The 26,434-nt window shown below is 44.2% G+C and overlaps 7 protein-coding genes and 1 long non-coding RNA gene across 25 annotated transcripts in view; 2 read left to right on the forward strand and 6 right to left on the reverse strand.

Moving 5' to 3' along the window:
* Positions 1-154: 154 nt before the first annotated feature.
* Positions 155-4,478, reverse strand: LOC135340941 (uncharacterized). Of its 3 annotated transcripts, XM_064537369.1 has the most exons (8): positions 4,395-4,478; positions 4,134-4,346; positions 3,470-3,992; positions 3,124-3,281; positions 2,877-3,062; positions 2,367-2,517; positions 1,004-2,283; positions 155-452 (listed from the first exon to the last, which is right to left on the reverse strand). In XM_064537369.1, the coding sequence occupies exons 2-8, from the start codon at positions 4,227-4,229 to the stop codon at positions 156-158; spliced, it is 2,691 nt and encodes an 896-aa protein (XP_064393439.1). In that variant the 5' UTR covers positions 4,230-4,346; positions 4,395-4,478; the 3' UTR covers position 155. The 3 variants fall into 3 exon arrangements, with proteins under 3 accessions (XP_064393439.1, XP_064393440.1, XP_064393438.1); XM_064537370.1 differs by having other exon boundaries at positions 2,877-3,035; positions 4,134-4,470; XM_064537368.1 differs by having other exon boundaries at positions 4,134-4,470.
* A 230-nt stretch (positions 4,479-4,708) lies between these two features.
* LOC135340967 (dnaJ homolog subfamily A member 2-like) lies at positions 4,709-7,418 on the forward strand. 2 transcript variants are annotated; one of them, XR_010396493.1, is made up of 4 exons: positions 4,709-6,100; positions 6,205-6,448; positions 6,804-6,920; positions 7,150-7,417. XR_010396493.1 is itself a non-coding variant. In XM_064537417.1 (3 exons), the coding sequence occupies exons 1-3, from the start codon at positions 6,383-6,385 to the stop codon at positions 7,273-7,275; spliced, it is 309 nt and encodes a 102-aa protein (XP_064393487.1). In that variant the 5' UTR covers positions 4,714-6,382; the 3' UTR covers positions 7,276-7,418. The 2 variants fall into 2 exon arrangements, 1 of the variants encoding a protein (XP_064393487.1); XM_064537417.1 differs by having other exon boundaries at positions 4,714-6,448; positions 7,150-7,418.
* LOC135340951 (uncharacterized) lies at positions 7,406-10,807 on the reverse strand. Its single transcript, XM_064537385.1, has 6 exons — positions 10,694-10,807; positions 10,004-10,517; positions 9,659-9,822; positions 9,405-9,587; positions 8,888-9,044; positions 7,406-8,780 (listed from the first exon to the last, which is right to left on the reverse strand). The coding sequence occupies exons 2-6, from the start codon at positions 10,512-10,514 to the stop codon at positions 7,561-7,563; spliced, it is 2,235 nt and encodes a 744-aa protein (XP_064393455.1). The 5' UTR covers positions 10,515-10,517; positions 10,694-10,807; the 3' UTR covers positions 7,406-7,560.
* A 1,018-nt stretch (positions 10,808-11,825) lies between these two features.
* Positions 11,826-15,704, reverse strand: LOC135340949 (uncharacterized). The gene is made up of 6 exons (XM_064537383.1): positions 15,585-15,704; positions 14,934-15,432; positions 14,584-14,747; positions 14,340-14,522; positions 13,296-13,440; positions 11,826-13,185 (listed from the first exon to the last, which is right to left on the reverse strand). The coding sequence occupies exons 2-6, from the start codon at positions 15,427-15,429 to the stop codon at positions 11,903-11,905; spliced, it is 2,271 nt and encodes a 756-aa protein (XP_064393453.1). The 5' UTR covers positions 15,430-15,432; positions 15,585-15,704; the 3' UTR covers positions 11,826-11,902.
* A 281-nt stretch (positions 15,705-15,985) lies between these two features.
* On the reverse strand, positions 15,986-16,995 carry LOC135340969 (uncharacterized). Its single transcript, XR_010396495.1, has 2 exons — positions 16,825-16,995; positions 15,986-16,316 (listed from the first exon to the last, which is right to left on the reverse strand). It is a non-coding gene; the product is annotated as an uncharacterized LOC135340969 (long non-coding RNA).
* A 3,630-nt stretch (positions 16,996-20,625) lies between these two features.
* Positions 20,626-21,305, reverse strand: LOC135340963 (uncharacterized). Its single transcript, XM_064537409.1, has one exon. The coding sequence runs from the start codon at positions 21,303-21,305 to the stop codon at positions 20,742-20,744; it is 564 nt and encodes a 187-aa protein (XP_064393479.1). The 3' UTR covers positions 20,626-20,741.
* Positions 21,306-21,856: 551 nt separating this feature from the next.
* Positions 21,857-25,731, reverse strand: LOC135340956 (uncharacterized). Of its 2 annotated transcripts, XM_064537393.1 has the most exons (7): positions 25,625-25,676; positions 24,298-24,355; positions 23,587-24,085; positions 23,261-23,418; positions 23,016-23,201; positions 22,165-22,312; positions 21,857-22,029 (listed from the first exon to the last, which is right to left on the reverse strand). In XM_064537393.1, the coding sequence occupies exons 3-7, from the start codon at positions 24,080-24,082 to the stop codon at positions 21,857-21,859; spliced, it is 1,161 nt and encodes a 386-aa protein (XP_064393463.1). In that variant the 5' UTR covers positions 24,083-24,085; positions 24,298-24,355; positions 25,625-25,676. The 2 variants fall into 2 exon arrangements, with proteins under 2 accessions (XP_064393463.1, XP_064393462.1); XM_064537392.1 differs by lacking the exon at positions 24,298-24,355 and having other exon boundaries at positions 25,625-25,731.
* Positions 25,703-26,434, forward strand: part of LOC135340965 (uncharacterized) — a 3,661-nt gene continuing 2,929 nt past the window's right edge. For 13 of the 14 annotated variants that reach the window (XR_010396486.1, XR_010396488.1, XR_010396485.1 and 10 more), the window contains exons 1-2: positions 25,703-25,823; positions 25,986-26,327. Coding sequence is in view for 2 of the 14 variants with exons in the window: in XM_064537411.1 (XP_064393481.1) it covers positions 26,136-26,327 (192 nt within the window). In the remaining 12 variants the exon portion in view is untranslated. The other variant, XM_064537414.1, reaches the window with a different exon arrangement.

Here is a 26,434-nt window from a genome sequence, read left to right on the forward strand (position 1 = left end):
GATCCTGGTTGGTGTGGGGCCCTCAATACCTTTTCCTCCAAAGCAGCATAGAGTTCTCTCATTCACACGGACAAGTCCACAACCAGACTTTTTCATAGGTTGACTACCAGAGGTTTGAACTTTGGTCCACTGGAAAGTGTTCAGATCAAGCTTGCTCATGTCATTGAAGTAAGAATACCCATCCTCACCACCAAATTGGTGAACAGGTAACGACCTACACAAACAGAGCAACCACCATACTCACCAGGGGGTATATATAGAGGTCCAGTGGTGCATGGGCAAGAGGCTCCACAGTTTAGTGCTTGGATCACACACAGTAATGATGTTAGACCCCTCTTCAGGATCCATCTCCCTCCACATGTAACGGCGTCCGTCAGCTGCAGCAGAGAATGTACGACTATGAGGTGGTGGTTCAACTGGTAGACCAAGGAGAGAAAAGAGTTCAACATTGTCTGCAAGAGCGAGCAATTAAAATAACAATTACAAACATTAATTGGCTTTGTTTATCATGCATGCATGTACACACTTCTCTAGTGAACTCACTCATGAAGCTAAGACACCTTTCACAAAATTTCTGATTCTAAACTATAACCAACATTTCAGATTGACTGATATTATTATTTGCATATACATAATTATTCTAGTGTAAGTGTATAGTTCCTGCCATGGTGATGACAGTGTGTATAAGGTACTGTAGGCCTTGAATATACCGGTTGCCCATACCATGCACTCATCATAATTATAGTGAACCGTAATATTGATTAGTATGATGAGACTGAGATAAAGTCAATAGTAATCATCATAGGAGAGTGCAAACACACACTGCAAAAACCAAAGCTAAAAATAAAATTCATGAAGTAATTAAAAATCGATTTAGGGTACTAGATAAGTGTTCAAATTGTTCATAATAGGGTTTGGTCTTTCATAGCATGCATCCATGATACGTGAGGATGAATCCATATTATAGTTAAAAGGGTGCTATTTTATTCAGTTCCACCATCACCTGTGCCATGCTGGGTCGATGGCTGGGCTCTCTCTCAATACAGCGGAGTATCAGCTTGTACACTGCAGGACGCTCTCTCTTGATTCTCTCAAACATCTCAGGGAAATTGTCTTGACTCGGAAATCGACTGGCAGTCACTTCAGCCAACACAATGCCGTAGCTGTACACGTCAATCTTGACAGTTTGTGGAGGAGGTCGTACAAGCGGTTGAGGTATGACTTCAGGAGGGGAGTAGATTATGGCCCCCTCTCCCATCGTATGAGAATGCTGCAGGAAGTTGGCTGAGCCGAGGTCAGAGACCTTCCCTTTCAACTGGTGGTTGGGCATTCGCTGGAGGAGGACATTGGGAGCACTCACATCACGGTGAATGATGGGATTGTAGCGCTGGTGCAGGTAGTCCAGAGCTAGGGCAATGTCTTTGAAGATAGAGAGGCGGTTTCCTGGGTCCAGTTGATTCCTCTCGTACGCTTGTCGGAGATTCATGTCCAGGAGCTCGGTGATGATGAGAGGAGGGGATCGATTGGCTTGTCTTTGCTCGTCAAAAATAGCACCAATGAATTGCACAAGGTTTGGGTGTCGCACTTCAGCCAATAGCCTCATTTCTCTCTCCATTTTTTCGATGTAGATTGGGAGAGCAATTTCTTCGTGTAGTCGCTTGACGGCCACGCTCACTGTTCCCTCCAGCACCTCCCCCCACCCTCCTTTGCCAATCCTCCTGCCAATGATCACTCTGTTGGCCGGAATCCTCCACACCTCTGTGTTGTGTGCTGCCAACTCTTTTGTCTTGCCTTCTAACTCCCTCTCTAGAGCTGTGATTCGAACAGACAGGTCAGCTTCTCTTCTGTTGGCCTCAGCCAATTCACGATCTTTCACTTGTAAAAGTAATTGTGTAGCTTGCTCTCTTTGCTCTGCCAGCTGTGCTCTTTCCTCCGCATTTCCATGACGATGGTTGGCCTCGGTCAATTGTCGATCTTTCATAGCTGATTCTTGATTTTTTATAGCCAATTCTCGATCTTTCTCTTGCAACTGTAGTTGGTGGTGACATTGAGTGTCGTGCTCTCTTTGCTCTGCTGCTCGTAACTGTTGTTCTAGAGCCCTCACCCGGTCTTGAGAGGAGTGGTCGGTGGTCTCACTGACTGATGAGGCACAAGCAGTTGCTTGACTGATCCTCTTCTCACTCAGTCGCTGGGCGGAGCCTCTAGTGCTGTTGTGGGCCACATCCACGAGAGCCCACTTCCCAGCCGAGGGTCCAGCAACAGACGCCGAGGGTCCAGTCAACTCTGTAGGGGGGGGGGTTAAGGAACAAATGTACTTGTCTATCAGACAATAGTTGCCATGACTACATGTACTAGTAGCTGCTTACCAAATCTCAGTATGGTCGTCTCTGCAATGGCATCTCCCCCCCACACCTTCCGACGGCCTCCAAACAAGAGGACCTCAGTGAGTCCTGGTCTCAAACTGGTGGCAGTGATGGAGTATTGGTAACGTGGTGTCATTGACTCAGGAGGTGTCACCTGGAGGCACAAAAAATAATTCTCTCATAAATAATATAGTAGTACTGTGTATTCTGAACAGATCATCAGATAATCCACGTACTGTATGAAATAAATATAACATTACAACACGAGGAATCTCAAGGCTATGTGTTTTATATTACAGGACCCTTTACCAAATTATGCCTTGAGGCTACGCGACCGTGTACGGAAGGGACTGTATGACTTTTATTACACGCTTGTAACCTTGACAACGTGTGTGTACATAGAACAAGTATTTAACATCCTCCTAGACACTCTTGTAAATGAACGTCTCGTATCTCTTTATTATGTCCATTTATTACACGTACACTAACAGTTCATAATAAGACAAGACTCACCTCTGTCCACTTGACAGTGTCAACATCCAGTATCCACATGTCCCCCAGTACATTGTAGCCATTATCCAGTCCTCCGTACACCAGTAGTTGAGGGTGGTCCTGGCCATAGTTGAGACAACAGGCAGCATGGCTATCCCTCACCACTGGCCATGGCTCTCCCTGTATTGGCTTCACCTTAGTGACCTCCTACACACAGTAAATACACAGTATTATGCATTTCAATGTGGCAGTACTAATTCCAACTCACCATGGTCCTAAAGTCAAACAAGTAGACATCATTGAGCCTACCACGGCCAGATTGGCTCCCTCCAAAAAGGACTGCCCTGTGCTGGTCCACCATGGTGAAGGTGAAGATACTACAGGGAGGAGGTCTCTCTCCTCTGAGCTCAGGGGACGACCAGACACCTGGAAGTGGGGGTGGGGCAATTTAGAGAATGGTACAATGTTACATCATCCTTGTAACATTGATTGATATGAAAGTGAACATGGTTTCCTATGTGAGTGAGGGTGGGACTCTGCCCACCAGTAGCTAGATACCCTATAAGTGTATGCAATTAAAATATACAGTGAATGTGCACGTTGACAAAAATTACCATTTTGTGTGTCAAAGAAATGGAACTCGTTTGTGTATCCACTTCCATCACCCAGTCCAGTCTTGGTGAATGTTGATCCTGGTTGTGTGGTGCCCTCAATACCTTCTCCTCCAAAGCAGCACAGAGTTCTCTCATTCACACGGACAAGTCCACAGAAAGCCTTTTTCATAGGCTGACTTCCAGAGGTTTGAACTTTGGTCCACTGGAGAGTGTCCAGATCAAGCTTGCTCATGTCATTGAAGTAAGAAGACCCATCAGGACCACCAAAGGTGAACAAGCAACGACCTACACAAACAGAGCAACCACCACCCTCTCCAGGGGGTAGAGGTCCAGTGGTGGGCAATAGGCTCCACAGCTCAGAGCTTGGATCATACACAGCAATGATGTTAGACCCCCGTTCTGGACCGGCCCCCCTCCACATGTAATGGTGTCCGTCAGCTGCAGTAGAAAAATGCCACCAACGAGGTGGTGGTTCAACTGATGGTGGTCGACCAAGTAAGGAGCGAACAGCTTTCAACATTGTCTGCAGGAGTAAGGACAGTGAGCAATATACATACACACATTGGCTATCTATATATAGACACTGATATACAGTATCATACACACTTCTCTTATGTACACACTTCTCTAGCTCAGCTAGTAGATGATCTATCTCTGAACTCACCTCATGGAAGACACTTCCTGCAATGTCCACAGCCCCACCCACTTTTACAAACTTCACACAACAAAAATTTATTGATGGATCAGTGGATTGATGCATTCATATTCTAGTGTAAGTGTAGATAGATCTAGTTCCCATGGTGATGACAGTGTGTATAAGGTCCTGTAGCTTATCAGACATGCCCAGTACTGCACCCTCACAATACAGACACAGCTTCTGTAGAGGAGCCACTCAAACAGTTAGTGTATTAGTGGTCTCACTTACTTGAGCATGTGCTTTGTGATTGTCGTTCTTTAGTTTGAATCTCTGAGCAATATAATCGACCGTTCGTCCGACACACCACTCCTATTCATTGTGTTATTATAGGTTCATGTACTTTATTGTATTATTGCAGCATGCAGAACAGCAGACAATCTCTAGTTGTAGACTTTAATTGGTCTCGTAGTGAATCAATTTCAACACTTGTACAGTCCCTGGTTATCCCTAAAAAAAACATGGTGTGGTGAGTAATATAGTCGAGATACTTGAAACTTAATATATATAATTATATGAAATTTGCCAGGACTGTAAATGTATAAATAATTATGGAGGCCAGACTCACCATGTCAAGGTGGGTCAGAAAACTCAACTCGAGAGCCCATTACAAACTGATGCTTGGTAGAATCCCGAGATTCAGGAGAAAGGGCCATCACAGCAGGCTGCTTATTGCCACCCCCAGGCATGTTGTTGTGTGTAACTGATGGATGATGCTCGGAACCATGTCTGTTAGGCAGATCGACAGAGAAACTAGAAGGGTTTATAATTCCAGCATTATGATCTAAGCTTGCATGATGTTGACAGTTTAGGAACTGTGAGTGGAGCTTCAAAATTGCTTCCTGATCGTGATGATCGTATGCTTTGTGGCAATGCAAGATGTAAATGGGTCACAGAAGCTGGAACATTGGAAGCATCAATCGATCCATGTTGCTGCTGCTTATTTTCAAAAACCTTGTGGTTGTACTCCCGTATCATCCTTTCTTGTTCAGATGGATTCAGTGCCACAGATTCAATGTCGGCATCACGAAGCATCTCTTTCTCATTGGGATCAATATGTGTGCCCTCACACTAGCTGGCATGCCAGTTCCTTTTGTCTCCTCCGTACTTCTCCAAATTCATTCGAACCAATTCTTCGGGAACAACAACTTTTAAACTTTCACATCTGAAGTTTGAACTCAATCCAGTGACAGTAATAAGAAAGTCACCTCTTTGGACACGGGAATATCCTGCAAGATTAAACGACAGCAGTAATAATTATGTACTATAAAAGCCCAGCACCTACCGTCTCAATTCCGATGGCATTCACTTTACTACCATCAGTATTGGCTGTTCCAGTCCACTTCACTGTGCCATGAATGAGGATTTGATCTTTGTTGTTAATTACCACTCCGTCTCCCTTTTGAAAGCGAGAGCCACTGTTCTTATGTCCTTCCAGTCCCAATCAAGATCGCACTGCATCGGGTAAGAGGGTGGCTTTTGTGGTTGGAGCAGTCGGTGTTCTTGTTGGACGGAAGTTGGGTGTAGGTGCTAGCCTCTCCAGGGATACAAACATCCCACTATTGTCGTCACAAATGAAAATTTGACGATATTGGAAGACGCCATTGGTGGACCCTGACCCTCGATACTTCTCATTCTAGGGAAAGACGTACACTTACACATTTACTATGATATTAATGACGTACAAAAAGAGAGAGTACATTCATGCATAGAATTAATTTTGAGATATTTGACTGCAGTTTTCCACCCCCCACTTTAGTTTTTGATTGCAAGCTTGCATGCCCTCTCTCTTTTTGTATGCCCTTGATGATATCTAGACACAGTGAATAAACGTACCGTGATTTCTATTCCAAATTTTGTCCCCGTCTCTCCAGGTAGAGTTCCAATCCACCTCACCACAGCTTGACAACCGGTGATAGCAACGGTTTCTTTATTTGGTAATGCAACGTACACAGTGTCACCCACTTTCAAATTTGAGCCCCATTCATGATTGTCACTAATAAACACATCGTATCATGCTCCTAATGTTGATATTCCACAGAGCAACTTACTCGTAGTTAGTGAGTGGGGCAATGTCTTCTTCAGAGCAGTACAAGATGTCTTCATGTGCACACCGTAGTTGTGAGCTGGTTTCCCATCAGCCCCAGATGTGGCGTCTTTAGGTGAGAGGGCAACAAGAAGAGATCCTCTAAGGACAGCTACATCTCTCTTCTTCCTGAATGCAAGTAGGGATCCACTCTTGTTCCCCCGGGCATCCTTCAGCAGGAGAGAACCGGGAAAAACGAGTAAATACCAACCATATATAGTACAGAGCTTCGAGTGATCTGCAGACTAGTGTGTGTGCATGTATGTAAATATCAAAGCTTTGAATTCACATGAAGCCAACTGTAACTGCAACAAGATAATTATATACACATGTATCTGTTTGACACCAGCCAAGCCCCCACTTTTGCAAACCTTTAACGCCCCCAATTTTTGATGATGATATAAAAGTGTGTTGTGGTTAAATATTCCAAGGCAAGTGTTAGTACCTAGATTGTACCAAGAGTTCATTCTCTTGATTGTACACATAGCTAGTCTCCACTGCACAATATAGGCGTGCTTATATATAAACTGATTAATTAACGTGTGTGTGTCCAGGGTCTGGAGGGTTGGGGGATACCAGTGTTCAGGAGGCCTGATGTCAAGGGCAACCTCTATGTTCAGTTCACCATCCAATTCCCTGACTCTGGTTTCCTGGAGGAGAGTCAACTAAAGGTGCATGTGCAGTGGCTATAATCATGTGATATGTGTGTGCAGTGTATAGGCAGCCTCTCAATACACAGGCCTCCACTGTATATACATGCAATATCTTTATGCATATACCACCGTCTTTTATTAAGGTGTCTTTGTGAAGTAGTTGGAATACTGATCCAATACACAGGCCCCCATGCACTGTATAGCAATGTACTCTACCTCCCCCCCCCACACACACACACAAACACAGGAGTTGGAGGGTCTCCTGCCTACACGACATGATCCACCAGCACTGGAGCCAGAGGCAGAAGAAGTGCATGGATATGATAGAGTGAGGGACGAAGATTGGGCTGCTTTCAACAGTGACACTTCTTAGGAACTCTATACTCACTGCTTTGATCGTATTTACGGACTGATTTTTTGAACGTGGTTACTACTATAAGTAAAATTAATGCAGGTCGCAGGAGTACATAAATGTACTCCTGGTAAATGACATTTGCCCATAATTATATCACTCATCATAATTATAATGATTGTAAACTGTAATATTGAGATAAAGAGTGCAAACATACATAAGTACACACTACAAATGACAAACCTAAAATAAAAAATCAATATTCTAATAAGAAAAAGGTACTATAGGTGTTCGTATTGTTCATAGTTAAAAGGGTGCTATTTTGTTCAGTTCCACCATCACCTGTGCCATGCTGGGTCGATGGCTGGGCTCTCTCTTAGTGCAGCGGACAATCAGCTCACACATAACAGGTTGTTCTCTCTGTACTTGGAGAATCATGTCTCGATAATGTTCAGCACTTGGGAATCGACTAGCGGTCACCTCACAGAGGACAATGCCGTAGCTGTACACATCGATCTTAACAGACTGTCTTGGAGGTGGATTAAACGGATCTGCGGCTTGAGGGATGACTTCAGGAGGGGAGTAGATTATGGCCCCCTCTCCCATCGTATGAGCATGCTGCAGGAAGTTAGCTGAGCCGAGGTCAGAGACCTTCCCCTTCCACTGGTGGTTGGGCATTCGCTGGAGGAGAACGTTGGGAGCACTCACATCACGATGGATGATGGGCTCATAGCGCTGATGCAGGTAGTCCAGAGCTCGGGCAATGTCCATGAAGATCGAAAGGCGGTTTCCTGGGTCCAGTTGATTCCTCTCGTACGCTTGTCGGAGATTCATGTCCAGAAGCTCGGTGACGAGAGTAGGAGGGGATCGATTGGCTTGGTTTTGCTCATCAAAATTGGCACCAATGAATTGCACAAGGTTTGGATGTCGCACTTCAGCCAATAGCCTCATTTCTCTCTCAAGTTTTTCGACATAAATTGGGACAGCAATTTCTTCGTGTAGTCGTTTGACGGCCACACTCACTGTTCCCTCCAGCACCTCCCCCCACCCTCCTTTGCCAATCCTTCTGCCAATGATCACTCTGTTGGCTGGAATCTTCCACACCTCTGTGTTGTGTGCTGCCAACTCTTTCGTCTTGCCATCTAACTCCCTCTCTAGAGCTGTGATTTGAGCAGACAGGTCAGCTTCTCTTCTATTGCCCTCAGCTAATTCACAATCTTTAATTGCCAATTCTTTAGCTTGTGTAGCCAATTCAAGGTCTTTCTCTTGCAACTGTAGTTGGTGCTGACGTTGAGTGTCGTGCTCTCTCTGCTCTGCTGCTAGTAACTGTTGTTCCAGAGCCCTCACCCGGTCTTGAGAGGAGTGGTCGCTGGTATCACTGACTGATGAGGCATGAGCAGTTGCTTGTCTGATCCTCTTCTCATTCAGTCGCTGGGCGGAGCCTTTAGTGTCGTTGTGAGCCACATCCACGAGAGCCCATTTCCCAACCGAGGGTCCAACAACAGACGCTGAGGGTCCAGTCAACTCTGTAGGGGAACAAATGTAACAGTATATGCATTCAGACACATGTATTGCGTGTACTTGTCTATCAGACATATAGTTGCCATGGTTGCATGTACTAGTAGCTATTCACCAAATCTCAGTATGGTGGTCTCAAGATCAGCAACAGGTTTAAATAGTGGCCACTTCACACTGCCTCCGAACACGAGGACCTCAGTGAGTCCTGGTCCCAGACTGGTGGCAGTGATAGAGTGGAAGAGACGTGGTGTCATTGACTCAGGAGGTGTCACCTGGAGGCACAACAAATAATGCGAGTGTATAGAGTAGTACTGTGTATTCTGAACATCAGCAATCAGATAATCCATAACATATAACATTACAAGAGGAATCTCAAGGCTATGTGTTTTATTACAGTTACCCCTTACCAAATTATACCTCGAGGCTACGCGACAGTGTACGGAAGGAACTGTATGACTTTTATTACACACTTGTAACTTTGACAACGTGATATAAAACACATAAAGGTGTGTGTACATAGCACAGTAATTTAACATCATTCTAGACTTCAAACTTATTTACTCGTCTCGTATCTCTTTATTACGTCTATTTATTACGCGTACACTAACAGTTGATAATAATACAAGACTCACCTCTGTCCACTTGCCAGTGTCAACAAGTGTCCACATGTCCCCCAGTATCTTGAAACCTTTACCCAGTCCTCCGTACACCAGTAGTTGAGGGTGATCCTGGCCATAGTTGAGACAACAGGCAGCATGGACTGCCCTCCCTACTGGCCATGGCTCTCCCTGTACTGGCTTCACCCTAGTGACCTCCTACACACAGTGAACACACAGTATTGTGTATTGAGCACTCAATGTGGCAGTATATACTAGATCCAACTCACCATGACTCTAAAGTCAAACAGGTAGACATCATTGAGCCTACCCCAGAAAGATTGAGATTGCATCCCTCCAAAGAGGACTGCCCTGTGCTGGTCCACCATTGTGAAGGTGAAACTACTACAGGGAAGAGGTCTCTCTCCTCTGAGCTCAGGGGACGACCAGACACCTGAAAGTGGGGGTGGGGCAATTTAGAGAATGGTACAATGTTACATCATCCTTATAATACGATAATTATATGAAAGTAAATATGGTTTCTTATGCGAGTGACGGTGAGACTCCGCCCACAAGTAGCTAGATACCCTATAAGTGGAAAACATATAGCGAATATGCACATTCATAAAAGTTACCATTTTGTGTGTCAAAGAAATGGAACTCGTTTGTGTATCCACTTCTTGATCTACCAGGCCATCCAGCCTTGGTGAATGTTGATCCTGGTTGTGTGGGGCCCTGAATACCGACTCCTCCAAAGCAGCACAGAGTTCTCTCATTCACACGAATAAATCCACAATAAGATTTTTTAATAGGCTGACTACCAGAGGTTTGAACTTTGGTCCACTGGAGAGTGTCCAGATCAAGCTTGCTCATGTCATTGAAGAAAGAAGTGGATCGTGACCAACCCTTACTACCACCAAAGGTGTACAGGCAACGACCTACACAAACAGAGCAACTACCATGCTCTCCAGGGGGTAGAGGTCCAGTGGTGGGAAAGAGGCTCCACAGCTCAGTGCTTGGATCATACACAGAAACGATGTTAGACCCTTCTGGACCTCCTGGACCAGCCCCCCTCCACATGTAATGGTGTCCGTCAACTGCAGATAATTGACCATAACCAGGTGATGGTTCAACTGGAGCATCCATTACCTGCACAGGAGTGATCATGAGACAGTGTTTATGCCATCACACACACACAATCATTGGTTGAGCCTGGACTGAGATTATGCATGCTAGCTATAGGACCTAACCAGATCAACAACCATCACATGACTGACATGTATTGTATATCTATAACAGCAATGAGACACAGCATTTCAACTTACAAGTCATGGACAGTAGATTTCCAGTAGAACACTCCCTCAGAGATATCATAGAGCTGCTATAATTATTGTTGTTGGAGTGCTGTTGATCTTGCATACCAGCCACGCCCCCACTATTGCAACTGCAAGTGGAGTGTCGTCATAGTTGTGATGTTGCACGTGTTTGTGCCACAAAGAGCATTATGGGTGTGGCACTTGGGTGTGTCTGGAATTCGCACTTATAATATTGAAATGTGCGTGTATGTGTGACGCAGCATCATAATGATATTCATGGGTAATACACCTTGGGCGGACCTTGTGCGGGCAATTACCGTTGTAGAAGCGATATGGGCCCCATGTTTAGGCCCCCCATGAGATTGGGCCCCCCCGGGCCTAGAATTTTAAAATTCTGGGCCCCCTCTTAAAAGTTTAGGCCCCCCTATTAAAAGTATCTCAGCGGTTATTATGATGCATCTCAAAACTTGAACAAGTACAACAACAGAAAAACTAGCTATCTATTTGCAGTCTATTTTCAGTCTTTACAGTGCCAGTCACTGAATGGAGCTTTCTTTATACGTGCACACTTCATGTGGTACCACCTGTCGCAGCCATCACACTGCACCATGTCGTTCCACGAGTCAGGCCTTATGCACTGGTAGCACGAAGCTACTACAGATACCCACACTATCTCACTTCGAGGGGTCTCCTGCCTTGATTTTGGGAACCTTGATAGTTTCTTCTTTTCAAAGCACCTTACCAAATGCCGTCTGAGTTTTTGCTGGTCCAGTGTCAGCGTGTTTAAATGTCCCCTATAAGTATAATGACTGTGTACTTTGACCCAGTGCATGTGTCCACACTAATGACTGTCCCCCTCCCTCCCTGCTCCCTCCCTCCAGCTCGAGCATGTCTGCATGTGATCTACCAGCATCATGCACAAGGATGAGGACGGGTTCGTGTACATGGCCTACAGTGGAGAGAACAGTATGGGCTGAACTCGAGACACTATGAACTTGTTCCGGCCGGCTCTAACCCTGTGTGTGTGTGTACATGTGTGTGTGTGTATGTGTTGTGGTGTCATTACCAATAAGAGTCTCGAAGCTTAAGCTTTCCTTTCGATGTACATAAACTAATTGAAAATGGTTTGCTTGTATAATAATTCAAAATTGCAATCAATACACAAAATGAAAATAGAAATACAATAACATATGGAAAAACTATCTATCTAGTGCAGTTCTAATGTAGTTCATTCAACAGTTGTCGAGCGGTTGGTCGATTGTCTCTCTCTCTATCGATACAGCGACTGATGATGTCAGAGAACTGACGGTCTTGGATGGTGAGGAGTAAGCGCTCACGTCCGTCATCACTTGGAAACTGGCCAGAGCACATCTCGATCAGGAGCACCCCCAGACTGAACATGTCCATCTTGGTTGACTGGAGGGACGGGTTACCGGCCTCAGGGGCAGCGTACACAGGACTCCCTGGGTTCATTGTGTTTAACATTCGCTGTGTGTTCACGGAGCCGTAGTCCGTGACCTTTGCACTCCAGCGGCCATCGGGTAGAGGGTTGAGGAGGACGTTTGCACTGCTGATGTCACGATGGATCACTGGGTCAGACTGCATGAGGTGGAGATAGTTGAGGGCTTGACAGACCTGCACAGAGATGGAGAGGATGTGTTCACGTGAGATACGACCTCCCTCCAGCACCCTCCTCAGACTGGTGGCCATGAGCTCTGTCAGGATGATCATCTCCCCCTCCAGCGTGGCTCCTATGAACTGGACCAGGTGTGGGTGTCTCAGGCGAGCTGCCATGTTCATCTCACGAATAAACAAGTGTCGGTAATAGTCGGAACGGATCTGCTCATACAGTGTCTTGGCTGCCACCTCGATTCCTCGGAACTTGGCCACTTTGACGATCCCCCATCCTCCCCCACCGAGCTGTCTCTCTGTCATTGTGATATCCTCGCGATGGACCACCCACTGAGTCTCCAGACCCTCTGCTCGCTCCTCTGCCAGCTGGGCTCTCCTGTCTGACCTTAGGAGGTCTTCTTGTAGTCGTTCATTTTCAACAGTCATTTCTTGGTTTCTTGTCTCAGTATCTCCGTGGCGATGGTTGGCCTCAGCCAATTCTTCTTGGAAAATTTGTTGAGCTTCTCTGAGTTGTCTTTCTGTATCTCCTTGGCGACGATTGGCCTGGGATAGTTCACAATCTTTTACAGCCAATTCTCTAGCTAGTGTAGCCAATTCTCGATCTTTCTCTTGCAACTGTAGTTGGTGGTGACGTTGAGTGTCGTGCTCTCTCTGCTCTGCTGCTCGCAACTGTTGTTCCAGAGCCCTCACCCGGTCTTGAGAGGAGTGGTCACTGGTCTCATTGACTGATGAGGTACGAACAATTGCTTGTCTGATCCTCTTCTCTCTCAGTCGCTGGGCGGAGCCTCTAGTGTCGTTGTGGGCCACATCCACGAGAGCCCACTTCCCAGCCGAGGGTCCAGCAACAGACGCTGAGGGTCCAGTCAACTCTGGAGGGGGGATTAAGGAACAAATGTAAAAGTCATTGACACATGTATTGTGTGTACTTGTCTATCAGACAATAGTTGCCATGGTTGCATGTACTATAGTAGCTGCTCACCAAATCTCAGTATGGTTGTCTCAGCAACAATCTTATGATTCTCCAGATTGCCTCCAAACACGAGGACCTCAGTGAGTCCTGGTCCCAGACTGGTGGCAGTGATGGAGTGGAAGCGACGTGGTGTCACTGACTCCGGAGGTGTCACCTAGTAGCACGAAAATTGATGTTTGATAAATAAATTCTAAGCAGGTAAAATATAATAAGAAATGTGCTTTATAACGATATACCGTATAGCGGGTAATTTTTGTGGGGTAAATATTCGTTATTTTCGTGGGCAAGCTGACCTCCACGAAATTTTAACATAGGCGTGGCTTATCGGAACGTAGGAATGCAGTGCAGGCAACGAGACTAAACGAAATATTTACCACAAAAACCACCGTTTTTCAAGTTTTTCAAGTTGAACGAATGTTTTACCCCACGAAGATTACCTGCTATACGGTAGTATATGCAGTTGTTGCCCAATGAGTGGGCAGATCAAAGCAATCCAGTGCTCTGTATATGGCATGTTGCATCACTAACATGGGATTAAATGCACGTGTAAATCTTGAGAAAGAAATCTACTTTTGGGACTTATTCCACCTTTCCACCATTTGATCCGTTTTATAGGCTACTACCTTTTCATTAGTTGTGGGAACAAAACTTAAGAATTTACTATGGATCCTAAAATTCACTCTTTGTAGGGAACCAATCAGAAGAGTTTGACGTCATTAGGCAACAAGTTAGTTATTGCAGGCGCCGCTGGGCAATAACTAATACGTGTTTGTACATGTACATAAACCTTAATACTGCTTCCTTTAAAACAACGTCCATTTACACTGACAGTTTAGCCTACTTCGCAGGTTCTCCTTTTTATGTTCTTTGTCACAATAGTTCAAATACGGGACGAATTGGAGAGGGCCTTTTTTTTTGTTTCTTCTTTCTTTCTTTGTTCCTCCCTCCAATTCCCCTTCCTCTTCTTAATTTTTATTGTGACAAAGAATAGAAAAAGGAGGGCCTGCAAAGGAGGCTACTATACTATCAGTTCATAATCATGACAAGACTCACCTCTGTCCACTTGCCAGTGTCAACATCAAGTAACCACATGTCCCCCAGTGTCTTGCCATTACCCACTCCTCCGTACACCAGTAGTTGAAGGTGGTCCTGGCCATAGTTGAGACAACAGGCAGCATGGAATGACCTCCCCACTGGCCATGGCTTTCCCTGTACTAGCTTCACCCTAGTGACCTCCTACACACAGTGAACACACAGTATTGTGCATTTCAATGTGGCAGTACTAATTCCAACTCACCATGGTCCTGAAGTCAAACAGGTAGACTTCATTGACCCTACTACCACGGCCAGCCGGTTGGTACCCTCCAAAGAGGACTGCCCTATACTGGTCCACCATGGTGAAGGTGAAGCCACTACAGGGAGGAGGTCTCTCTCCTCTGAGCTCAGGGGACGACCAGACACCTGGAAGTGGTTGTGGGGCAATTTAGAGAATGGTACAATGTTACATTCCTTATAACATTGATTGATATGAAAGTGAACATGGTTTCCTATGTGAGTGAGTGTGGGACTCCGCCCACCAGTAGCTAGATACCCTATAAGTGTATGTAATAAAAACATACAGCGAATGTGCACGTTGACAAAAGTTACCATTTTGTGTGTCAAAGAAATGGAACTCGTTTGTGTATCCACTGGTGAATGTTGATCCTGGTTGTGTGATGCCCCCAATACCGCGTCCTCCAAAGCAGCCCAAAGTTTTCTCATTCACACGGACAAGTCCATAACCAGCCTTCTTCATAGGCTGACTACCAGAGGATTGAACTTTGGTCCACTGGAGAGTGTCCAGATCAAGCTTGCTCATGTCATTGAAATGAAAAGACCCATCATAACCACCAAAGGTGTACAGGTAATGACCTACACAAACAGAGCAACCACCCTCCTCTCCAGGGGGTAGAGGTCCAGTGGTGGGCAAGAGGCTCCACAGCTCAGTGCTTGGATTACACACAGCAATGATGTTAGACCCTCGTCCTGGACCAGCCCCCCTCCACATGTAATGGTGTCCGTCAGTTGCAGCAGAGAATTGCCACCAGCGAGGTGGTGGTTCAACTGGTGGTCGACCAAGAAAGGAGCGAAGCCGAGCTTTCATTGTCTGGAAACATGAGACACATGCACTTACTAAAGGTGTAATATATACACACAATGCTGTGACTACCACAGCTACAGTGATCTGGCACATGCACTGACTATAGTGATATCAGTAACCAAGTAACCCATAGCCATGCATGCTCTCACTCAACACACCGTGTTCTGTCAGTCAAGCTTGAGGGGGTTGGTAACATCATGGACAGTCACACTGTATACTTGTAATAATTAATTAATATTGACACAGCAACACACCACTCTGCAGCCACACTAGTGCATACAGCCCCACCCAAATAACACAAAAATTACTGGGTATGCAAGCCGTGTCATAAAATTTTAGGCCCCCCATGAGATTGGGCCCCCCCGGGCCTAGAATTTTAACATTTTAGGCCCCCCCATTAACAGCGCATAAATTACATGGATATGAAACGACGGTAGTTTCCGGTGTTTTGGCTGTCCCACTCATTGCATCGGATGTAGCGGAAGTTTACAGTATAGTATACGATTATTCCAAATAAAAATGGCTACTCAAAGAGAGTCACTAGTTGTTCCAGCACTGAGAGCGTTATTTGAGAGAGTTTTGACGAATTTATGAATGAGAATAATGATGATGGAGGCTCTAAAATAGCCTTGAGTCATGACAAGGATGTATTTTACATGTATATAGATCTCAGAATTTAATATCAGTAGATTCTACTACAATTATTATACATGAATGAATGACGAGTATGCTTGGCTGTCGTAATTGTTGACATGGAGTAGAGGCTTTGAACTCAAACGACATGGACAGTGGACATCACTTTCTCATGTCGTTCTTTTGCCGGTCAATGAATGGTTTTCCTTCTTTCTTAATCTCGCCAACTTCTTTTTTCTTGTGAGGCGAGAGTCTGGCTGTATAAAAGAAAACATAAACGAAGTCAACAGCATGACATTGTAACATTACGAAAGAATAATCTTTAGCTACTTCAGTTCATAATAATTATAAATCAACCACAAACATTCATTGAAGGTGAAAAACATCTAGTACATTTTGTTGATTTCTAGCCACAATGAGACAACTGCAATACTAAAACTTTCTGCAAGGCATGAAGATGCCTTTGAACTACCTGATAAAAACAATTGTAGGCATTGAAGGTTGATGGTCATATAAATTAAGTGACACAAAGAGACCTACTTGACAGCACCTATTGTGACAATTTATCCAGAAAGTTACGGCAGATACAAAACCAAACCATATGGAAGGCACAACAATATATATTAGCTAACTGCTTGATGTAAAACAAACACAGCAATCCTCTTAGATTTCGAGTCACAAAGGTTGAAACACACATTTACAGTAAAACATCCTGATTAATCAGCTGTAAAAGCACTAAGCGAGCTAATCACGGACAAAACTTACTTCTGATAGTTAGTTGCAGAGTCAGTCGTGTTTTAGTTGAATTTGCAGCTCTTTTCATACAGCTATAGCTCTTTTTTCAACTCTGTCTAACTCATTGACAGCGTGGCAATGAGTGTCCCAGAAAATGTCCGCATACTAACCGTAAACTACGGTCGTTTCATATCCATGTAATTTATAAACAGCGCAACAGCGGTACTGCCCTTTGCATCTCACTTGGAAGTTTGGAGCAAATAGTAAATTGCAAAAAACCACTTGTAACAGTTTACACAAGTAAACCACAATACTATAGAACAAAAAAGGGACAAAGTATAAACTTTGGAACAGATCTTTATGTGGATATATAGTATATACCTTAGTACAATATTCAGTATAAACTGCTATAGTTGGGTAACCATGAAAAACTAATCCTTATCAAGAGGAGTTAAGTGGCGTAATATGTCATTGTGGCAGAGAATTGGAGACTGGTTCAGCAGCAGGCTGTTTCTCAGTCAACAAAAAATAGCTAGACGAACAGGCAGTTATGTTGTAATCAAGCTACTCCTACAGCCCAAACTTAGTACTTATAGATAGAGATTTGGCCAAGTTGTGGTTTAGCTGTAAACTGTTACACAGTGGTTTTTTTGCATTTTACAGTAATACTATTTGCCAAAACTTCACGTGAGCTTACATGAGCTACAACAAATAGCGTGAAAAACTACAACAATAAAACATAAAGATCTGGTCTATTCCAAAATTTTAACTTGGTCCCTTAAGGGCTCTATAGTATTGTGGTTTACTTATGTAAACTGTTACACTTATCTCAAGTGGTTTTTTGCAATACAGTCTTCTATGGTCTTCACAGTCTATGCAGTGCCAGTTACTGAATGCAGCTCTCCTCACACACACACACATTTCATGCATGTACAGTAGTATACCACTGGTCTCACAGCCATCACACTGCACCATGTCATTCTATGAATCAGGCCTCATGCAGCACGAAGTACATAGGTGCCAACTGTCCCGAATTGGTCAGGACTGTCCAAGATTACCCTTGTCCCGAAAGGAAACTGCTATATTGTGATTCCACCATGATACAACAGTTTCTCTCTTGACTTCTATCTGTGATTCCACATTACTTGAGAGCTGAGCCAGTGATGCTATTGGAGCATCCCCACAACAATTTACATCTTCTATGTATAGGAAAACATGGAGGAAGATATGAATTGTTGTCTTTGCAGTGAAATTGTGTGTTTTATACTTTTTGTCCTGAAATTTGGCTGAGAAAGTAAGCACGAAGTTGCAAATATGGCGATAGCTATGCAACAACATCGATTGTCTTACAGGCAGATCCAACATTGCAGAGCTGCATCAAAGCATTTAACTCTTATAGGTAAAGCATGAGTAACTTGAAAGGTAATCTTCCTTCACTTTTTGAATTCCAGATAGAATAATAATGCAAACATTTTTGCTACTTTGATACAGCATGCATGCAGTCTCTTTGATGCTTTGTCAACTAATAGAGCTAACCTTACCATATTATTATATCTCTTTGACTTCGTTCTATCGTGCAGAAAAGGATAGCAGAAGAGGGGCCTAATCTCACAGTGGGGGGCCTAGAATGTTAACAGTTTGGACCCCTAGGCCCGGTGTCATAAAATTTTGGACCCCCCCATGTTTAGGCCCCCCCGGGCCTAGAATTTTAAAATGTTTGGCCCCCGGGCCTAGAATGTTAACAGTTTAGGCCCTCCAGGGGGTCCAAACTGTTAACATTCTAGGCCCCCCACTGTGAGATTAGGCCCCCCTCTTTTACTATCCTTTTCTGCACGATAGAACGAAGTCAAAGAGATATAATAATATGGTAAGGTTAGCTCTATTAGTTGACAAAGCATCAAAGAGACTGCATGCATGCAAAGACTCTATATCAAAGTAGCAAAAATGTTTGCATTATTATTCTATCATGGAATTCAAAGTGAAGGAAGATTTACCTTTCAAGTTACTCATGCTTTACCTATAAGAGTTAAATGCTTTGATGCAGCTCTGCAATGTTGGATCTGCCTGTAAGACAATCGATGTTGTTGCATAGCTATATATATCGCCATTATTACTTGCAACTTCGTGCTTACTTTCTCAGCCAAATTTCATGACAAAAAGTATAAAGCACACAATTTCAGTGCAAAGACAACAATTTATATCTTCCTCCATGTTTTCCTATACATAGAAGATGTAAATTGTTGTGGGGATGCTCCAATAGCATCACTGGCTCAGCTCTCAAGTAATGTGGAATCATAAATAGAAGTCAAGAGAGAAACTGTCGTATCATGGTGGAATCACAATTAATAGCAGTTTCCTTTCAGGACAAGGGTAATCTTGGACAGTCCTGACCAATTCGGGACAGTTGGCACCTATGTGCATGCTTCAGGCCATGAGATGGTGCAGTGTGATGGCTGTGAGACCAGTGGTATACTACTGTACATGCATGAAATGTGTGTGTGTGAGGAGAGCTGCATTCAGTAACTGGCACTGCATAGACTGTGACCATAGAAGACTGTATTGGTGTATTTTGAGAATCCACTGTCATAATGTTACCGCTGTTGCGCTGTTAATGGGGGGCCTAAAATTTTAAGAGGGGGCCTAAAATGTTAAAATTCTAGGCCCGGGGGGGCCCAATCTCATGGGGGGCCTAAAATTTTATGACACCGGGTCCCAAAATTTTAAAATTCTAGGCCCAGGGGGCCTAAACATGGGGGGGCCCAAAATTTTATGACACCGGCACAAGTTGACATGTAAAGATGCAATGTAAAGCCGGCAAGTTAGTTTTTTGGGAGCATCCTGGGACAGTAACAGATCTATTTATATCAGCAGCAATAGCTTCTTCTGGTTCTTTATGTGAATTTACTACACCATCTAGATTCAGTTCTAGTACATGTATTATGTAAGACTACGATCCTTTCCTGTTTCAGGTAAAAGGTAGCCACACTATAAAATTATAGTAATTATTAATTGCTTTTATATTATCTTTAGAAAATGCTTGTCACAAATGGTGCAATCTGATTGGTTACTGAGAGGTCGTTTATTTCACTTAGAGACCTCAGCAGAGGTCTTCTACAGAGGTCCATTATGTATAGAATAGACTACACCTAAGAGTAGAATATGCATATGTGTACTAGCTAAATTATGGTGGCACTTGTGCGCTAGATCTAGTTTAGTGTCTAGTGCAGTAGTACACAGATGGATCTACGTTGATTTTTGATATCTGTATGTTACAGCTGCATCTAGACAGTTATACAGTACAGCTATGCATCAAATGCATGTCATTGTGCATAATAATTATTATAAGCCAAAAACTAAAGCTGACTGTCTTTGGCATCACAGAGACACCTTTTTGTAAGTTTTAAGATATGAAAAACTACGTTCAGCCTAACTTGGCACTTAAATTATGGTGGCGCTGTAATTACATCAACTAAAATAATGATGACCTGTATACCCAGTGCATGTGTCCACACTATTAATTCTCCTCCTCCCTCCCTCCCTCCAGCTCGAGCATGTCTGTGATCTACCAGCATCACAAGGATGGTTCGTGTACATGGCCTACAGTGGAGAGAACAGTATATATATTGGGCTGAACTCAAGAAACTATGAACTTGTTTCCCCGAACCCTGTGTGTGTGTGTGTGTGTGTGTCCACCCACCAATTACATAATTATGCTGATTTATGTTCTTTATTCAATTGGATGAGTACAGACAAGATTACATAATTAATTGCACTGATTAAAAATACATTAATTATCACCAATAATTAAGAGCCTATACATGACAGAGAAGCTTTCCTTTCTATTAACCTGTTCAATCAAGAATAAAAAACCAATCAATATAATTATACACACAAGCATGAAAAATTAACATGAGGGGAAAAGTTATCTATCTAGTGCAGTTCTACTGTTACAGTAGTTCATTCAACAGTTGTCGAGCGGTTGGTCGATTGTCTCTCTCTCTATCGATACAGCGACTGATGATGTCAGAGAACTGACGGTCTTGGATGGTGAGGAGTAAGCGCTCACGTCCGTTATCACTCGGAAACTGGCCAGAACACATCTCAATCAAGAGCACCCCCAGACTGAACACGTCCATCTTGGATGACTGGAGGGACGGGTTACCGGCCTCAGGGGCAGCGTATACAGGACTCCCTGGGTTCATTGTGTTCAACATTCGCTGTGTGTTTACCGAGCCGTAGTCTGTGACCTTTGCACTCCAGCGGCCATCAGGTAGAGGGTTGAGGAGGACGTTTGCACTGCTTATGTCACGATGGATCACTGGGTCTGGCTGCATGAGGTGGAGATAGTTGAGAGCTTGACAGACCTGCACAGAAATGGAGAGGATGTGTTCACGTGAGATACGACCTCCCTCCAGCACCATGAGCTCTGTCAGGATGATCATCTCCCCCTCCAGCGTGGCTCCTATGAACTGGACCAGATGTGGGTGCCGCAGGTGAGCCGCCATGTTCATCTCACGAATGAACAAGTGTCGGTAATAGTCGGAACGAATCTGCTCGTACAGTGTCTTGGCTGCCACCTCGATTCCTCAAAACTTGGCCACTTTGACGACCCCCCATCCTCCTCCACCGAGTTGTCTCTCTGTCATTGTGATCTCCTCGCGATGGACCACCCACTGAGTCTCCAGACCCTCTGCTCGCTCCTCTGCCAGCTGGGCTCTCCTGTCTGACCTCCCAATTTCAGCAGAAAGGTCCTGGACTCTCCTCTCAGCATCAGCATGACGATGGTTGGCATCATATGATTCTTGTTCTTTAATCGCTATTATCTGATATTTTTCTTGCAACAATTCTTCACAGCGATTTTGAGTGACTTGCTCTTTTTGCTCTGCTAGTTGTGCTCTTTCCTCGGCATCTCCGTGGCGACGGTTGGCGTCAGTCAATTCACGATTTTTCATAACCAATTGTGTGACCAATGCACAATCTTTCTCTTGCAACTGTAGTTGGTGGTGACGTTGAGTGTCGTGCTCTCTCTGCTCTGCTGCTCGTAACTGTTGTTCCAGAGCCCTCACCCGGTCTTGAGAGGAGTGGTCGCTGCTGATGAGGCACGAGCAGTTACTTGTCTGATCTTCTTCTCACTCAGTCGCTGGGCAAAGCCTCTAGTGTCGTTGTGGGCCACATCCACGACAGCCCACTTCCCAGCCGAGGGTCCAGCAACAGACGCTAAGGGTCCAGTCAACTCTGTATAGATGGGATTTTTAGGTTCAATGTGTCATTTGAAGAAAGACATTCAGAGTCATTGACACATTTATATCGTGTGTATACTTGTCTATCAGACAATATAGTTGTCATAGTTGCATGTACTTAGGTGCTTACCAAATCTCAGTATGGTGGTCTCAGCAGTGGCATCTCCCAGCCACTTCCAACGGCCTCCAAACACGAGGACCTCAGTGAGTCCTGGTCCCAGACTGGTGGCAGTGATGGAGTGGTAGTAACGTGGTGTCATTGACCTAGGAGGTGTCATCTGGAGGTGCAAAAATAATGCTCGGATAAATTACTAAATAGCATAAAGCTATACTAGCTATTGCTATGTTCTTACAGTAATTTTGCTGCACCTAATCACAGGGAAACTCAAAGCGCATCTTAAAATTAATTACTCTACTTAGTCAAACGCTATAGCTGCAATATCTAGAGTGGCTGCAAGGCTCTATACAGAAGCATTTTAGACTTAGAGTACTTTTGGCATCATTTTTAGCACCAATCATGTCAATCTTTCCTGAGTTTCTGCAAAAATGTTCATCATCGATCAGTGATAAACCGTATAACCCACATCAACTGTAATATAGGCGCATACTGGTTAGCAGACCAAGAGCCTTCAAGTTGATAGAAGGCGCATGGTTTTCTGCACAGATCTCTGCCCAACAACTGGTCTCCACACTTCTTTATAGATGTTAAGTCTCTTTACTGCTGTCAGATATGACTATAGATTTCTTGCAGACAAACGATCGAGCTAGCTAATAGAGATTTGCTTCATTGAAACGTCATGGGCGTGGTTAATCTCTATAAGCGCATCTGGATAATAGGCGCATAGGCGCATAGAGGCCTGCTCTTTTCCCTATAGGCACATGCGCTTACTAACCAGATTATATGGTATATCTATATGTGTACTAGTAAAACATGTAACTAGTAGCTTTTACACTATACAGTTCATAAAAGACAAGACTCACCTCTGTCCACTTGCCAGTGTCAACATCAAGTGTCCACATGTCCCCCAGTGTCTTGTCGTCATTATCCTCTCCTCCGTACACTAGTAGTTGAGGGTAGTCCTGGCCATAGTTGAGACAACAGGCAGCATGGCCGTACCTCTCCACTGGCCATGGCTCTCCCTGTACTGGCTTCACCTTAGTGACCTCCTACACACAGTGAACACACAGTATATTGTGCATTTCAATGTGGCATGCAGCCAACTCACCATGGTCCTGAAGTCAAACAGGTACACATCATTGACCCTACGATACTCAGGTTGGTCCCCTCCAAAGAGGACTGCCCTGTGATGGTCCACCATAGTGAAGGTAAAGTGGGAACATGGAGGAGGTCTCTCTCCTCTGAGCCCAGGGGACGACCAGACACCTGAAAGTGGGGGTGGGGCAATTTAGAGAATGGTACAATGTAATACATCATCCTTATAACATTGATTGATATGAAAGTGAACATGGTTTCCTATGTGAGTGAAAGGTGGGACTCCTATAAGTGTATGCAATGAAACATACAGCGAATGGGCACATTGAGAAAAGTTACCATTTTGTGTGTCAACGAAATGGAACTCGTTTGTGTGTCCACCCATGAATGTTGCTCCTGGTTGTGTGGGGCCCTGAATACCGACTCCTCCAAAGCAGCACAGAGTTCTCTCATTCACACGGACAAGTCCACAGTCAGCCTTTTTCATAGGCTGACTACCAGAGGTTTGAACTTTGGTCCACTGGAGAGTATCCAGATCAAGCTTGCTCGTGTCATTGAAGTAAGAAGACCCATCACTACCACCAAAGGTGAACAGGCAACGACCTACATAAACAGAGCAACCACCATACTCTCCAGGGGGTAGAGGTCCAGTGGTGGGCAAGAGGCTCCACAGCTCAGTGCTTGGATCACACACAGCAATGATGTTATACCTCCATCCTAGACCTCTTCCCCTCCACATGTAATGGCGTCCGTCAGCTACAGTAGAGAAATGACCCCAACGAGGTGATGGTTCCACTAGTGGACGACCAAGAAACGAGCGAACAACTTTCAACATTGTCTGCAGGAGTTCGAGTAAGGGCAGTGAGCAATATACACACATTGCATTGCATGGTTATCTAGATACTGATATACAGATCACATTTCATGATCATGCATACACTTCTCTCACATACCTCCCCTCTTAGATTCTAACACCCACAACTATAAGAAAATGGACACTTCTCTTATGTACACACTACTTGAACTTCTCTGAACCAGCACTGAACTCACCTCATGAAGACACTTCCATGTTCAGCAGCCCCACCCATTTTACAACATTCATAATAACCTCGGTGCGCATGCGCAAGCAGGGTATGTGTGTGCGTGTGTGTGTAGACTGTTACAGCTGCTCAAGGATCAATGAAGTGCAAGTAAGTATTTACTTGATTAAACGCCCTCCTTGAATAAAAGCCCATCTCATTTTTAAACGCCCAGGGTAAAAGCTCTGTCTTTGTCAATAAACGCCCATCTTGCCCATGTATGGGGCGTGGCACTGTGGGTGGAGCTGAAATAGCACGTGGAACCCAGTTGCAAGCGTGGCAGCATAGATTTTTATGATGCATCGATGGCAGAGAGAGAGATACCGATACAGAGGGCACTCCTATGACTTAAATTTAAGCTGAGATAGCAGCCCAAGAAGAGCACAATAACTGCTGACGCCCTCCTCGTTTAAACGCCCCCTCTAAAGACTTCGATCTGAAATAAACGCCCTGGCGTTTAATCAAGGAATATAAGAGTTTCTATAGGCTTCTATAGTCATGTTTTCTTGGATTCGTGTTTGTGAATTTGCAAAATAAAGCTTCGTTCTCGAGTTATGCCTAGTTTTGCTTACTTGGAATGCCATTGCAGCCTTTTCAGAAGAGTCCGTAGCAAAACTTGTTCACCGAGTGTTGCTATACTCTACTTAGTAGTTAACTCTGCACTAGAACGCCTAGCTGTAATTACAGCGCCATTTAATTCCACTTTTGAGCGGCATATCATTTAATTAGAACATAAGAAATTGCGTTCAGCCCAGCTGGCGTGGTGGCGCTTTTGTTCTATAGCTAGTATAGACATTTCAGAGAAAATGGGCGTGGTCTAGCTCAGTTTCACTTGCTAGCTGCTCCGTTGAGAGCTGACTCTCAGCAAATTCATTGACTGTAGCTATATTTATATAAGGGTTAGACAACTGTCCCGGAAAAATAATTACAGCAACGATGGCGCTTCTTTTAGGGCCTCAAAAATGATGCTGATGCTGATGTGGCGCTTAAATTATGGTGGCACTGTAATTACGGTATGAATGCTAGCGACGGTATATTTCGAGGGTATAAAGTTTCGCGGAATGGCCGTAAATAGAAGGGGTTTTTGCTGATTTAATTTCACAGAATAGCAGCCTTTTTTCAGCATTCATTCATGCGAGATTAAATTCGTTCAATGTTTGTAAAATCCACAAACATTTTATACACTCGAATTAGTCGAATTATACCCGCTATACGGTATATAGGACCAACAACCATCAAATGACTGACATGAACTCTGTATATCTATAGCAGCAATGAGACACAGCATTTCAACTTACAAGTCATGGACAGTAGAACACTCCCTCAGAGATATCAGAGAGCTGCTATTGTCCAACAATGTTGGAGTTCTGCTGTGATCTTGCATACCAGCCACGCCCCCACTATTCAAAGGTAGTTTAATAATAATATGAGGAGCCACTCCCAAAATGGCTGGAGGAGGTGTAGAGATCTGAAGGTTGTCTAGCGCTGTAGGAGTAGGTGAGTGTAACTAGGAATACTAGGAATATTGCACATACAGCTTATACCCATAGGCCTGTCAATGGGCAATATTATAGGTCTAGGTCTAGTCTAGTTGAAGAGCATATATCGTACAATGTGTAAAGATTGCTCATGACAGTGTGTGTATTTATCATTGTGTAGAGGAGATGTGTTTGTTGAGTGGGAGCATCCTCCGTTACCACCACTCTCCAGTCACCATGGAGATGATACTATCCTCTTTGAGCTCCTGAGAACTAAACAACATTCAACAGTTGACGACAATCGACGATGCAATTACGTTAGAATCCAGCCATGCATGACATGTGCACACACTGTGGGGGGTCTGGTATCAAGGTGACCCACCGCCCACTCAGCCCCGGCATGATGCAGCAGATACAAAGCGTGTGCACGACTGTGGGGGGGTCTGGTGATTACATAAGAGACAAGGACAAATGCAAGAAATGCAAAGGAAAGCGTCTCGTGGAAATCAACCACAAACAAGAGGTATGAGAATAATTAGAGCATGCTGTTAGTGAGTCTATGCCAGCCACAATCTCTTAGAGACACTTTCCAGTGGAATAATTAATATGGGCTATAATTCATGGTCATTA

The sequence above is a fragment of the Halichondria panicea genome, chromosome 9 (assembly GCF_963675165.1).
Source record: "Halichondria panicea chromosome 9, odHalPani1.1, whole genome shotgun sequence".
Taxonomy (NCBI): Eukaryota; Metazoa; Porifera; class Demospongiae; order Suberitida; family Halichondriidae; genus Halichondria; species Halichondria panicea.

Coding starts and splice junctions, on each gene's coding strand:
- LOC135340941 (XM_064537369.1), bottom strand. CDS start 4,229: ATGCATCAATCCACTGATCCATCAATAAATTTTTGTTGTGTGAAGTTT. Junction 3,282..3,469: donor TTTCTTTGACACACAAAATG/GTAATTTTTGTC, acceptor CCCCACTTCCAG/GTGTCTGGTCGTCCCCTGAG. Junction 2,284..2,366: donor GACGACCATACTGAGATTTG/GTAAGCAGCTAC, acceptor CCCCCCCTACAG/AGTTGACTGGACCCTCGGCG.
- LOC135340967 (XM_064537417.1), top strand. CDS start 6,383: ATGCAAGTAGGGATCCACTCTTGTTCCCCCGGGCATCCTTCAGCAGGA. Junction 6,449..6,803: donor GAGAGAACCGGGAAAAACGA/GTAAATACCAAC, acceptor GTGTGTGTCCAG/GGTCTGGAGGGTTGGGGGAT. Junction 6,921..7,149: donor TGGAGGAGAGTCAACTAAAG/GTGCATGTGCAG, acceptor ACACAAACACAG/GAGTTGGAGGGTCTCCTGCC.
- LOC135340951 (XM_064537385.1), bottom strand. CDS start 10,514: ATGGATGCTCCAGTTGAACCATCACCTGGTTATGGTCAATTATCTGCA. Junction 9,823..10,003: donor TTTCTTTGACACACAAAATG/GTAACTTTTATG, acceptor CCCCACTTTCAG/GTGTCTGGTCGTCCCCTGAG. Junction 8,781..8,887: donor GACCACCATACTGAGATTTG/GTGAATAGCTAC, acceptor GTTCCCCTACAG/AGTTGACTGGACCCTCAGCG.
- LOC135340949 (XM_064537383.1), bottom strand. CDS start 15,429: ATGAAAGCTCGGCTTCGCTCCTTTCTTGGTCGACCACCAGTTGAACCA. Junction 14,748..14,933: donor TTTCTTTGACACACAAAATG/GTAACTTTTGTC, acceptor AACCACTTCCAG/GTGTCTGGTCGTCCCCTGAG. Junction 13,186..13,295: donor GACAACCATACTGAGATTTG/GTGAGCAGCTAC, acceptor TCCCCCCTCCAG/AGTTGACTGGACCCTCAGCG.
- LOC135340963 (XM_064537409.1), bottom strand. CDS start 21,305: ATGAACATGGCGGCTCACCTGCGGCACCCACATCTGGTCCAGTTCATA.
- LOC135340956 (XM_064537392.1), bottom strand. CDS start 24,082: ATGTTGAAAGTTGTTCGCTCGTTTCTTGGTCGTCCACTAGTGGAACCA. Junction 23,419..23,586: donor TTTCGTTGACACACAAAATG/GTAACTTTTCTC, acceptor CCCCACTTTCAG/GTGTCTGGTCGTCCCCTGGG. Junction 22,030..22,164: donor GACCACCATACTGAGATTTG/GTAAGCACCTAA, acceptor CCATCTATACAG/AGTTGACTGGACCCTTAGCG.